Below are 12,919 nucleotides of genomic sequence, written 5' to 3'. Positions count from 1 at the left end.
GTTGCCCAAGCTGCATGTCTGCGAACCACACAAACAAAAAAAATCCCAAACCCAAAACAGTACAGTCCAAAACATTTTTACATTAACCACTCTGCAAAGGAAAAGAGGTAAGGCTCTTTGCCCACCTTCACACCCTTGTATAAATGTGGACAGCAGAAGGTGCATTGTTTCCTTAGGATGAGCACATCAACTAAAAGCAATTACTACCAGCAGAAATACCTGCCTTCTCTTGCTAGAGCACTCATGGTAGGAACAAAAGGCTTCTACGATTTCTGGCACCTCTTTCACTCCACTTGTTTTTTCTACTCTTATCAGCTTCTTCCTTCACCATACCTTATTCTACATTTACTTCTTAGATTTTACATTTTATTCCCCACACAATTCCTCCTGGGTTATCTTCTCCCCTCTTTAGCCATTCAGATTTCTCTCTACATACTGAGGTTGTCTTCTGATGCAGTCTGACCAAACTGTTGATGGACAAATCATCAGCATATGCAAACGCTTTAAATTATTTTTTGACTACTACATGTCACTGAATGATACAGTGGGAACTTATTTGGGCACAGCATCTAGTCAGGCCTTACTGCCAAAAAAATGCCTGTCTATTCTCAGAAGCTATAGAAGAAAAGTGAAATACGTAATGTATTCCTAAGAGTCTCTAAATGCAAAATTAAACAAATCTAGATCTTATTAAAATATGAGAGGAGTAGAAACTGCTAGTGCCTACAGGCTCACTTCACATTCAGATAATGCATTTGAAGCTTGTAAAAAGAAAACTAAATGAGATCAATTAAAAACCAACAAATGTACTGAGTAAAACTGCACAGAGAAATGCATAATGAGTCATCAGCTTCTGCTAATGACCACTAAACACTATCAGCAGGTTTGCTGTTTAAACAAACGGTGCCTTTTTGGGTTTGTTGGTTTTTAAAATACTGAAGGCCACATTCTCACAGATTCAGGAGAGTGAGCAAAGGCATCACTCCATCCTCCGTGCCTCAACCACGACCAAAAGAATAAGAACACACCAGTTAGGAATATCTTCTTTGAAACCAGTGATCCTAACTCTCCCATACAATAATTATAATCTCTTCACCAACTGTGAATTTAATTATACCACTCAATGACATATCTCCACCAGTCTCCACCCTTTAAAGACCTAACAAAATTTGGAAATGGGAGTGGTGTTTACCTTGCTGTTCACATCTTTCTTACTGACAATTTCACTCACTTTAAACCCACAGGTTCAGGGGAGATAAGGCTGCATATAGAGAGAAGGAAACATTGTATAGCACCCAAGGCAAACAGCATAGAAGGACAAAGTTCCTTCTGCAATCAACACAGAGCAGCAATGTATACAAATAAAATGCTGGCCTCAGAGAAAAAAAATATTACTATAACATGCATGTTCCAGGAACTGAACCATACATTCCAAAACTTCTCTGAGATGCTGAATAATGACAACATAGTTACAAGTGTTCTTTGCACATTTACACACACCTCTAAAGTTACTTCTAATTCACAGTACAGTTTAAGCCTCAGGTACTGCAGGAAAAATCAAGAAGAATATATCTAATGGCTGCAGAAATTTATCTTCAAAATTAAACTTGGTACAACTGCTCTGATATTGGTCCATGATGAACACTTCTTAGAGTTTTACTTTATGCAGCAAACATATAATAGAGCCTACAGTTAGTTCATAGTCTTTGCTGTGTTAAAAAAAAAAAAAAAGCTACACAATTTTAAGAAATTCTGAAACAACAGTCAGGCCTATGTCCATTAACGAGAACAAGGTTACACAGGATTTCTGAACAAAAGGTACGTTCCCAAACTTCAAGAACCAACTTGATTTTAGTATCTAATTATTATGAGATACCCTACTCCTCTAAAGATGCAAATGTGAAGAAAACGGACCCCTCATCATCTGAGACAGTTTCTCTCATTTCCAACATCAGTCAGCATTTTTTCTCTCCAACTACAGTATTCAAACTATCAAGACAATTGTCTTACAACTACTGCATCCTAAAGTGTTAAACAAACTGTCTAAAATACACTAAAACTTACACTCAAGGGAAGAAATATGTTCTTCAAGGTCTTCACACGTTAGTTTCTCTGGTTTGGGGATATCACTGAAATCTGGTTTGTCCGTTCCTTGGTTATGAAGTCTGAAAGCATAAGGAAGAACATAAATAATTTAGTAAATATAAATGCTAAACTTTTAAGCAAATAGCAATCTGGAGTTTTAAATGCAAGGATTACTCACGTGCTTAGCAACAGATTAAATCAAATGTAAAAATCACGCAACTAAAATGCTGTAACTTTCTGACTCAAAAGTTAAGGCACTTAAATCCAGTTCTCTAACTTTTACCAAAAATCAGCTCCATGTCTTGGACAGCCATCTCCCTGAAGCCTTCCCCCAAGGCCTATATATGACATAACCACACACTGAAACAAAATACAATCTCAAAAAGCTTAAAAAGGAGTAAGGAGAAAAAAAATAAAAGGAAAAATACAATGAATTGTGACACTTAGTCAACTGCCATTAAAAACTTGCCCTTTTCAGCTCTGTGTAACAGTCTAATTCCCACTTTGATGTCACCTTAACAGATGTGTTTGAAATGTGTTAGGATTAGCTGTCTGGCAAAACGTATATGCAGGGGGTGAAAATCTGGGTCCTACGAAAAATGGGGTTAGTGCCCTCATTTTAAATCCCCGTTTATCTCATCAGAAAGATAATGTGTAAGAACAATATCTCCCACGTGACCTAGCTCCTAAACTTTGACCAAAACCAGAACAGCAAAAGGAGTGCAGGTCACTAATGAAATCCAGCAGCAGAGCTTCACAAAGGAGCTTACTTCACACCAGCTGGTGCTCTTCGTAAGCACAAACCTGTTTCTGCCGTGGTGATTTCTAAGGAATTCAGATCTTCTGTGGGAAGAAGTGAAGAATAAACAAATCATACCCCTACAATGAGAATTTCCTGTTCAGTAGGAAAATGTAAATCTGGGGACAAATAAATGTCCACTGACAGAAGGATAGCTCAGTAACATCAGTGAGAAAAAAATACCCTGTAAATGAAATATGACAGAGTAAATGGAATCTCAAGTTTCTGGAAGTCTTTGGAAGTCATGTTTAGTCTTTCCTTCACAGAAATGGTTAAGTGTTAAATAATTCTTAAGGATGCACAGCTCAAGGACACGCATGGCACTTTCTTTGATAATGTTTCCTGCAACACTGCTAAAAAAACAGTCAATACACTGCCTCAGACTCAGAAAGCTGAAGAGGCCTCATGAAGACGAATAAACACACATATTTCAAAACAGTTTTCAAAATTCATTCCATCATGCAGAGCTGGCAACCAAACCCCAGACTGTACCTTGTGTCAATAACTATAAAATCTTACTGGTGTCCCAATCAATATCAAATTATTAAATTGCAGGAGTTATGCTTAGAATCACAATTAAACAACAACAAAAAAAAAACACCACCAGGTTCTAAACTACTTTGATAATGTCTTAAATTACTTTTTTTAGCCTAAAATAATCCTCACAATTGGTTTCTTCAGCCCTAAACAAAACAACAACAAAAAAGAATGGTTTAGATAATAATTTGCCTTATAATCTAGTCTTCCTGTCTGTGTTTATTGGCTTCCTTCATACCACTGGTATCCTCAAACATAAATAAACAATGAGCTCCTGTAGTCACAGAAGCAATTGTTCTTCCCCACTGACAGGGATCTAACTTGCAACGGCTTACTGGTGTCACAGCATTGTATTTTATTTTCTTTTCAAAGAAGTTCCCATTGCCACTTAATATCTACAGGCCATAAACTAATTCCACAATACAAATCAATGATGTGGAATTTGCCTAATAATGAGAGTAAATAATTGGAAAAGCCCACACATGCATTTCTCAAATATTTGTAACAGAGAGCAGTCCAAAGCACAAGAAATTAAAAAAACTCAACAAAAGAATGTTTTCCCTTTAAAAAAGTCCTGGGAAAGCAGCAAGTTCAAGAAAATTAATGGGACCTTATAGCCTTGCTTTGTCACGAGGAACCCAAGAAAGCTGCCTGCCTAGCTCAGGGCCTGTTCTCCACAACACAACCTGCTCGGGCTGCTCACTCTTCAGGCAGGTGGACTCCACAACACCCTTCTGAGCAGCACAGTCCCTCACAGCAGTACTGCATTTTCCCACATCACCTGCACATGCAGGTGCACAGTCAGCCTTCACTTTGTCAAGTCTGTCACTGGAATACTGCAAATCTGAGACATACTGTAGAAAAGGGGAATAAGCAGGTAAAGAGATAGTGACTTACAGAGGAACTAACCTCACAGTCCCTAGACATCCGAACAGCTTCAAGACCAAGAACATACAGGCTCTCCCCAAATTCTAACCACAAAAGAGATCCTCTCTACATTAAGTATTTTGGTTTTATCAAGTCCTCAACATACAGGAAGGCCCTACAAATGCCTGCTAGACCTGCCTTGAGACAAGCTGTCTTTCTTCAGCCATCAAATCTGGAATGATGGCTGGCAGGTTAAGGCCAACTCAAGTGTCCCTTCTTAGGAAAGAAACTTTAAATACTCGACCTTTTTCTGAAGACACCTTTTCAGGATTCTCAGTTTTGGAGAGTGAAAGCACCAGTGATCATGAAGAACATAAGAATTTAGTATGTGGAAGTAGGAGATACAGACAGGAAAGAGAAGTATTTTTTATGTAGCTTAATTTTGCCAAGTTATTAATTTACTTAAAAGAGATCTTAAAAAAAAAAAACAAAAGCAAGGAAAAAGAGAAAAGTTCTGGGACCCATCCCGTTCCCACAAAGGAAACTGGAGATTCCTATTCTGAAAAGTTATACAGGCACATGAAAAAGCTCTTTGGAGACAAAAAATAAACATTGGCATTACATCTTGTTAATGACTGAGATGAGAATGTACAACTGCCTTTTAAATTCTCAAACAGGCAGCAGAAACTATCAAGCTTCCATCAGCAGAAGTTCATCAGTCAGGTCACAAATGTGAAAAACAAACACATTAAGAGATGTAGCTTTGCTCAAGAAGTTAGTGGCCTTTCTTTTATTAAGGGTTTTTGTGTGTATCAAATATAACTCAATAGCTTTTGAACATAAGTTCTGATATAGGAAAGGTGAGAGATGATTACTGCTTTGCACTATTGAGTTTGTAATTTTTTCTTGAAAAAGTTTCAAATCAAAGAAAAATGTAGTTTACCCTTCTAAAGACTCAGCTTTGTCTTTTGAAATGAAGTTTGTTCTCAAATTAGTCTATATCATCATCAAGAGTTCTTGTCAGCCATATCAGGATCACATTGATATGGATGGCACAGAAGCCTACTAGAAGGATCAAAACTGTCAAACCCCAAAAGCATTAATGACAGCAAACTGCTAAAAATATGTTCACATTCAGGTAATTCCTATGAGGGGAAGATGCCTTGTAAGATTGTTGTAAGACACATCAAGTCATTCCTTCACATTCCCTTTTGCAACCTCAGTACAGACATTATTCTTACTCAAAAATACACAGTCAAAATTTATAAATTATCAATAAGGCCCGAAGTTGGAAAAAGTCAGAAATAGGTTGGACATATGCATACATTTCTCACATGTTTAAAAAATAAGAGTTTTTCATAGGTATTATACATAGGCATGCAAGTCAGTGGCTGTTTAACTCAGATTTACTTTCAGCAACAGATTTTACATTTTTAGGAAACTTCTAGAAAACATGCTTTCTGAAAATAGTGATTAATGGAGTATTTCTTTATTAACAATCTTTCATTCAGCTGTCTGAAAGTGGTATGCTGGGTAAGGAAATACGATGGAACAAAAAGGTTGCACTGATAAAACAGATTTCAAGCACTGCAGAACTTGCAGCTCTCTTGAAATGGAGACTCCCCACCATGCCTTGCTTTCAGAAGTTGGTCAGAACAATGATGCAACAGAAGTAGAAAAGCAAAGCAGAGCAAAAGCAGGGATGTCACCTCAAGTTCCCAACGAGCTTGAGGGTTAAGTTTTTTACTGCACATAACTTTGCTCTGTAAGGAAGCACAAATTTAGCAGAGGTAAAAATGTCAAATCATATTTGCCAAAGGTGCTTGCACGTGGGAGGAGGAAGGTGTTTGCATTTTTTTATGACTAAGTTCCTCTTGAGATACGATATTCAAGAACGGGAATCCTTATCTATTTTTAGAAAAGTTCTCAGGAAATTAACACTTACTGGAATTGTAAAAGTAGCTATTGCCACAAACAGCAAGATAAATTTTTCTTTAAAAAGAAGGTTAAAAATGTTGCTTTGTAAACAATGTTACCTGGTTTTCTGGCCATGACTGGATGGTGAAGAAGAAACAGACTCAGATAATGAAAGCAGATGTGGCTTTGAAATAGGAGAAAGCACCTGGTCAACACTCTGCTGTGAGGAGGCAAGGTATGAGCCACTCATATCTGCAGAATAAAAATCCCACAATCAGTATTACTCAGTTATTTGTCCTACCATGTCTCAGGCAAGGCTGTTTTTTACAACACATGCATAACTGGACTCCGCATGCACCATCACGTAAGGCAACTAATGTCCTAGCCTCCAGATCTTCACATGAATTGTCTTCTACTGGTTCGTTCTTTCTTTCTTTCTTTCTTTCTTTTTTTGATTTTAGTTTTTTTTTTTTTGGGGGGGGGGGGGCTTTTTTTGCCTTTTTTTTTTTTTTTTCTTTTCTTTTCACCTCTTCTGTACGGGAATTTTCCTCTACAAGCCCTCACCATCATAAACTTATTCCACACAAAGCCTAGGATAATCATCATCCCATAATACATCCACATTGCCCATGAACTGCAGCCCCTCTGCCAAACACCAAATAATTTCTCCCATGCTGAGCATTAGAGGAAGCAGTTGTGGACCCAAATTTCAAGCTAGAGATGTGCTACTAGCCAGCACAAGATTAATGTTTGAGGTCTCCCAAAGGCCATTCTTCATTAGGAAATTTAACCTGGAGCTGGGCGATGAAGCAAAAAAGAAAATCTTTGAAGATTTTATCATCACAGCTATAAATTACCAGGGAAGGAAAGAGACAAACAGTATGACTAGAGAAGTCTTGAGTTTCCTGAGAAACCGAGGTAAAAATCAAACTCCCTGTGTTAAAAAGGCTTTTAATCAAATGTGCAAAGACCAGTGCTTTGGTTAAATTTTGCTTTGCCACCTTAATTTTCATTTCCTGCGCAGCTGCACAGGTCTTTCATTACTAGACCATGAATTATTATTTTTTCCACAAGATACAATATTCACTCAGTAAGTAGGTACTTGCTGATTTTCTTCTCTTTATTAACCAAATAACTTTTACTATAGTCAGTGCTAATTTGGCTCAGGTGATAGACAAGAAGCCATTATTAACACTCCCTCACCTGAAGTTCTTTCAAGTGGTCATGTAGAAACGTGCCTCATTCCTGGTGCACATCACACTGCAGAAGTCAGGATGCTTCAGAGTAGGGGTTGCCCACGGATTTTTATCTCCAGAGAGCCCCTCTCCCCATGCAACACAGATGAATACCCTCTGAAGAAGCTGAGCACTCCCAGGACCCAGCAGTTATGTCATCCTTGTGTGTCAGCAGTACCTGTTTGTGGTGGGAACTCTTAGTCCAGCCACATCCCATCTCTTATAAAACAACCTGTCAAATTTTCACATGCAGAACAGATGGACAAGAGCAGCACACGTCGTCCTTACAAGGTGCACCTCCTCAGCATAACACATGCTGCCTGCCAGGACACAGGTGGCACACCAGGGTCACTGCAACCCACTACTACTTGGAAATTATCTAGGATTGAACTTATTTGTTTTCTACTAAAAGACAAACAGCTGAGGTTTTGGCTCACAGTGTGCTGTGTGCAACACTCGCCAGCCTTGCTCCTTCTCATCAGAAGGGAAGAAGTTTGAGCAAGGGATGGTCAAGGTGAAAAGTACTGATCAAGTCACAGGGAGCATGGGTCAGATGGCAATCCAAATTTTTTTCTCAGTAATTATTCCTTGATCCATGTTACCATCCAGAGACTGGAGACAGTAAGAATGGGCAAAGAGAAAAGATCCTGTCCTACTTTTAGTTACTCTTAAAGAAATGGGTTTACTCCTTCCCTGTAGAAAATCAAAGCTTGGAAATTATCCAACAGGCATGAGCTTGAGAACGAAAGCAGTCAAATATATGAGCCAATTTAAAGGAAGAGGGAAACCCCATACTTTACATAGAACCTGACAGGGAAAACAGAACATAAAAAACTACTTTGGAAGTTCAAGTTTTCAAACGTGTTTTCAGTAACAGCATAATATTCTAAATGCAGCAACACAGTCAGAGCCACAATAGATCAGACTGTTTGTAACCTGTTTCTATCAGTGCCCATTGCTAAACTAATCTACAATTCAAAAAGGCGAATAATTACATCTCACTTCTGGCAACACCCACCCCGACCTTTCCCCAGCACTTTCTTTGGGTCCTTCTGACAAGGAAGTTTTATTCCTGCATCTGTACTTGTTGCCACACAAGCAATAAATTCTGCAATTTACTCATGGTATGAAAAAGCACTTCCCTCTCTTTCCTTTCAATTCCATAGGATTCTGGGGTCTGCGAAGCAGTGATTCATTGATCTCTCTCTACCTTCTCCACATCACTCACTGTTTTCCAGGTTTCCCATAGTCCACCTCAGCCAACCCTTTTCCAAACTGTGCTGCCCTTCTTATATCCAACCTTCCTTCACATAGAAGCTGATCATGATCTTTTTTTTGTTACTATCTTTTTTTTTTATCCTATCAAATCCTCTTTGAGCTAAGGTGACAAGAATTGCATGACTCAAGAAGTAGATGTACTGTAGATTTAAAAGAACATAATTTTTTAAAATTTTCAATTCTTTTCTATTTTGCTTGCTTTTCTGAGTACTGCCCCTTAAAAAAAAAAAAAAAAAAACAACAAACCTAGACCCACAAAAAACCCTATGTAATTATTAGAAACTGTGAAACTGATAGTAAATTACAATTTTCTGATCATGACCAAACTCTAATCCCCTCCACCTCACAACTGCTCAGGAATATTTGATAAAGATATCACAGCAAAAGGAACAAACAAAAGCAAACTGGGACCTTTCAGGCTGGAAAACTCAGCATAAGAGAAGCCAGATGAAGGAGTCTTCAGCTGTACACTTTAACTACAATAGCTACATGAAAGGATAGGAATACAGAGGGAGGGTTATTAAAACTAAGAAATTACAATTAATGTTGCAAAGTAGTTATACTTAATAGGAACCTCTGAATGAAATTCTACATTTCTTAAGGTTACACCTGTAGGGAATTATCTCCTGTAGTCTTCTTCTTAAAGCTACCTGAACTAAGTGCAGTATGTTTAGCCTCCTTCAGTGTACTTCTCCAGTAGCTGTTTCCATGAAGCAGCAATACTCCAGGCAGCTAGAATACTTTGTCTCTGACTTCTCCTGCCTCTTAGCAAATAACAAAGGAGTGAGAGACTACTGCTGCTAGCTCTTTCTCTTCCTACAGTGTAAGAGGAACAGTAAGTAAAACCCAAATATCACACCACATTAACAATTGTGACTTACCATCTGAAATTTTCTTGTTGCTGAGATCTCTTTCCAATTTGGAAATGGGGGTAGAAGAAAGGCGTCTTGAAGAAGATGCTCCTCTGTGTGGAGGTGTTAAGGGACTTTTAAAGACATCAACCTGCTCTGTCCTTTTGATGTATTTTTCACTTCTTGGACTGCTCAGGGGGGACTGCTGGGAGCTGGGATTATCCTCTAGAAGTTCATGCTGGGTAGTCAAGGGGGATCTATTAACAGCACACTGTAGCAGTAAAGGAGACTGCAGCTTTCTTGGCGTCCTGCTTGCAGCCACGTCCTGCATGACTCTGTGCTGGTAGTTCCTGTAGGCTTCCCCCAGATACTCTGACTCTCTGTCCAGTTCTTTCAGTCTATCCCAGATTTGCGCCAGACACTCCAGGTCAGAATCTGGAGAAGCACTGCATGGCTGTAACTGCTGACGATAGCCAGCTCTTGGCACAGCATTTACCTTCAGCACATCGGTCCCAGCCTGAGGCTTCAGGAACGTGCCGTCCAGGTAGATGTCCTGAGGCACAATTCTGTCACCAGTGAGGTCCAGGACAGAGCGATCGACAAGCGAAGGCTTTGGGTTCCGGTACACTTCATTTTCCAGGGCTGAGGATGGCAAGAAAAGGTGAGTGACAGTTAAGAGTGAGAGGGGGAGGCTCATAACACATCAGAAACAGTAAAGCAGCATTTAAATTCCAATTTGATGAAAATACTTTTACCATGGAATTAAATTTTGAGAATTGAATACATTGCTTTAAATGTATTTTTAATGTAGCTGCATAGCTGCAAACTATCATTGACATTATTTTTTAATATATAATCCTTCTATGTAAAACTACATGAAGCATGCACACTACAATGTTATTTCTTAAATGATGTTTAAATAAACAATTAAAAATTATAACATCACCACTTTGGACACATTCTATCCAATTATGCTGTTTCAGTTTCTTTCTATTTAGATAAAAAAATAAAATTTGAAGAAAAACAACATAGCACATAGATTAAAAAAAAAAAAATAGTACTCAAAAACTGCCTATTAAATTGAATGTTTTGGGGCTCTCTGCTTCCTGGCTTGCACTTGTATGCTTTAGTAAGCCCAAAAGACCACTCTATAGGACTATCTTTCTCAGCAAAACCACAGCCTTGGTTTTATTCTACATAAATGGTTCTTCAATGACATCCTTAACCCTGATGGAAAATACAAGTCTCTGCATTACCCTCAGTCTTTTAATCAAAATATATATTTGCTAGTTTAACAGTAAAAAAATTCCAATTCCAAATGGTACCAATACTTGTACCACATATGAAAATGTACATATTGGTCTAGTGAATAATATAAAGTATTGCATATACTGAACTATGGTGCCACACATGCTGTATGTAATGTAGAATCATTGCAGAAGTAAATTCCATATTTTTATATTAAAAATACATCCAAAAATTTATATTTATCACACTTGATATTAGCAATTTGACAGAGAGGAATCTTTAGAACTACATTTCTTCAGCAGACAGAACTACTTTACCCAAGTGCTTCTCTCCTTCTAATGCCCACACAAAGTGCCTAAGTTATTAGCCTTGACAACAACTGTTTAAAAGTTAGATTTAAATTTGTGAGGTACACAATTAAATTTCAAAATAAGATTATTCTTATTGTGAACATTCAAGAATCAAAACGCATTAAAACACATCTCGCCTCTTGGAAAACAGTGATTATGTTATCACCAAGTATCACCGTCTTCATACTCAGGGAAAACAGGCAACAAAAACATGTAAGTGTTCAGGGAGGAATCTTTTCCTTTCCTCCTTTGTGTTTTGTTGGGGTTTTTTTTGGTGTTTTTTTTTTTTCCTCTTTTTTTTGTTTGTTTGTTTTCTGAAAGAAAGTTGTAATGAGTCTGCATTTTAAATTGGGCTTTTTAATAGATTGTTATTTTAAACTTGAATTCTACTAACTGGTGGTATATTAGTTCTATGCAACTGCAGCTTTTTTAAGCTGCTGGAAGTTCTTACACAGGTTAGATAAGTGAACTTCACAAAGGACTGCTCTGGTATAAGATACAAACCTGCCTGTGTTTGTTTCAACTGCACTTTCAGTTCTTCAACCTGCACATTTAACTTCCTGACAGTAGCTTCATAGTCCAGCAGTTGAGTTTTTAACTGGGCACAACGCTCAACCTAGAGGAGATGGAGAGAAAAACAAACCCTAGCCTAAGTCAAACAGAGTAATCTCAATTGGCTGAATACTTGTTTCTAAATGTTTATCAAGTCCAGTCAAACTACATATACATAGTATCTTACTGAAAATCAGTGCTGACAACTTCATGACTTGGAAAGATTTACTTTGGTTAAGTTGGTTTGGGTTTTTTTTTTGTGTGTTGGGAATTCTTTAGTATTGTTTTGATTTGTTTTCTTCAGAGTTGCCTACAGAAAATTAAGCAGAACACAAACAATCCCTACACCTACCCACTACAGGGCCTGCACAGGTACATAGAGAAATGTGAACAAGATGACAGGAAGAAGAAAGGATTCAAAGTATTCAGAAAGAGTAATTTACCTCACTTTGTAGCTGCTTTTCCAGGATCTGCCTACGACTTTCAGACTCCTCCAGCACCAGCTTCTTGGAATGTTCCACTCTCCTCAGCTCTGCTTGGCAGGCCAGATGCTCTGCCGAGGGCTGGGACAGCTCTACCCAGGAAAAGAAATGCCAGACACTCAGCCACAGAATAACAAGTGTGCACTTTTCTACAAGATACCCCTTCAAAGTGTAATGCTGCTTTGTTTTTAGGAACATAACAAGGCTTTGTTTGAATAAAGTACTTCGGGATATTTTCCTTCTTTTTAGAAAGGACTGAAATTTTTGTTGGCGTAGTCATTTAAAAACTAGAGCCAGACTGTCCAATTCTGGAAGAAAAAATATATATCCTTACCTTACATTACTGGGTGTACATCTCTATTTTCCCATAATCTCAAATGCACATTAAAAATACCTGGCATTTTATAACTATAGTCAGGCAAGCATTTAAAAATAATAATGCAATGTTCATTCACCATTATTAACCTTACTAACACTATGGTTACAAATACGGCACTGCTTTTTTCAAAGGGTAAAAGGGACATTTTTCATATTATTTCAGCTGCCACTTAATTCAGGTTTTCAACTATACAGACATATTAAACAAAATAAACTGAGAATGTCAAGGACTGTTCCATTTTACACAAACATTAGTTGGGGTTTAACGCAAACTACTAGTAAACATAATACAAAGAACGTATTTTAATGAAAATTTATTTCTAAGCAAATACTTGTAGGG

The 12,919-nt window shown here is 37.9% G+C and overlaps 1 protein-coding gene across 1 annotated transcript in view; it reads right to left on the bottom strand.

The window, feature by feature from the left end:
* Nucleotides 1-2,064: 2,064 nt before the first annotated feature.
* OFD1 (oral-facial-digital syndrome 1) overlaps nucleotides 2,065-12,919 on the bottom strand; it is a gene marked incomplete at its 3' end in the record, with an annotated part of 22,442 nt that continues 11,587 nt past the window's right edge. The window contains exons 12-16 of the mRNA XM_008950064.1: nucleotides 12,163-12,293; nucleotides 11,672-11,783; nucleotides 9,600-10,211; nucleotides 6,325-6,457; nucleotides 2,065-2,165 (exon numbers count right to left, since the gene is read on the bottom strand). Coding sequence (XP_008948312.1) covers nucleotides 2,065-2,165; nucleotides 6,325-6,457; nucleotides 9,600-10,211; nucleotides 11,672-11,783; nucleotides 12,163-12,293 — 1,089 coding nt within the window. The remainder of the gene's footprint in view (nucleotides 2,166-6,324; nucleotides 6,458-9,599; nucleotides 10,212-11,671; nucleotides 11,784-12,162; nucleotides 12,294-12,919) is intronic.

Source organism: Merops nubicus, unplaced genomic scaffold (assembly GCF_000691845.1).
Source record: "Merops nubicus isolate BGI_N331 unplaced genomic scaffold, ASM69184v1 scaffold27681, whole genome shotgun sequence".
In the NCBI taxonomy this organism is placed as follows: Eukaryota; Metazoa; Chordata; class Aves; order Coraciiformes; family Meropidae; genus Merops; species Merops nubicus.
Note: the sequence above shows the minus strand (reverse complement) of the source record. Positions and strands in the feature narration are given on the sequence as shown.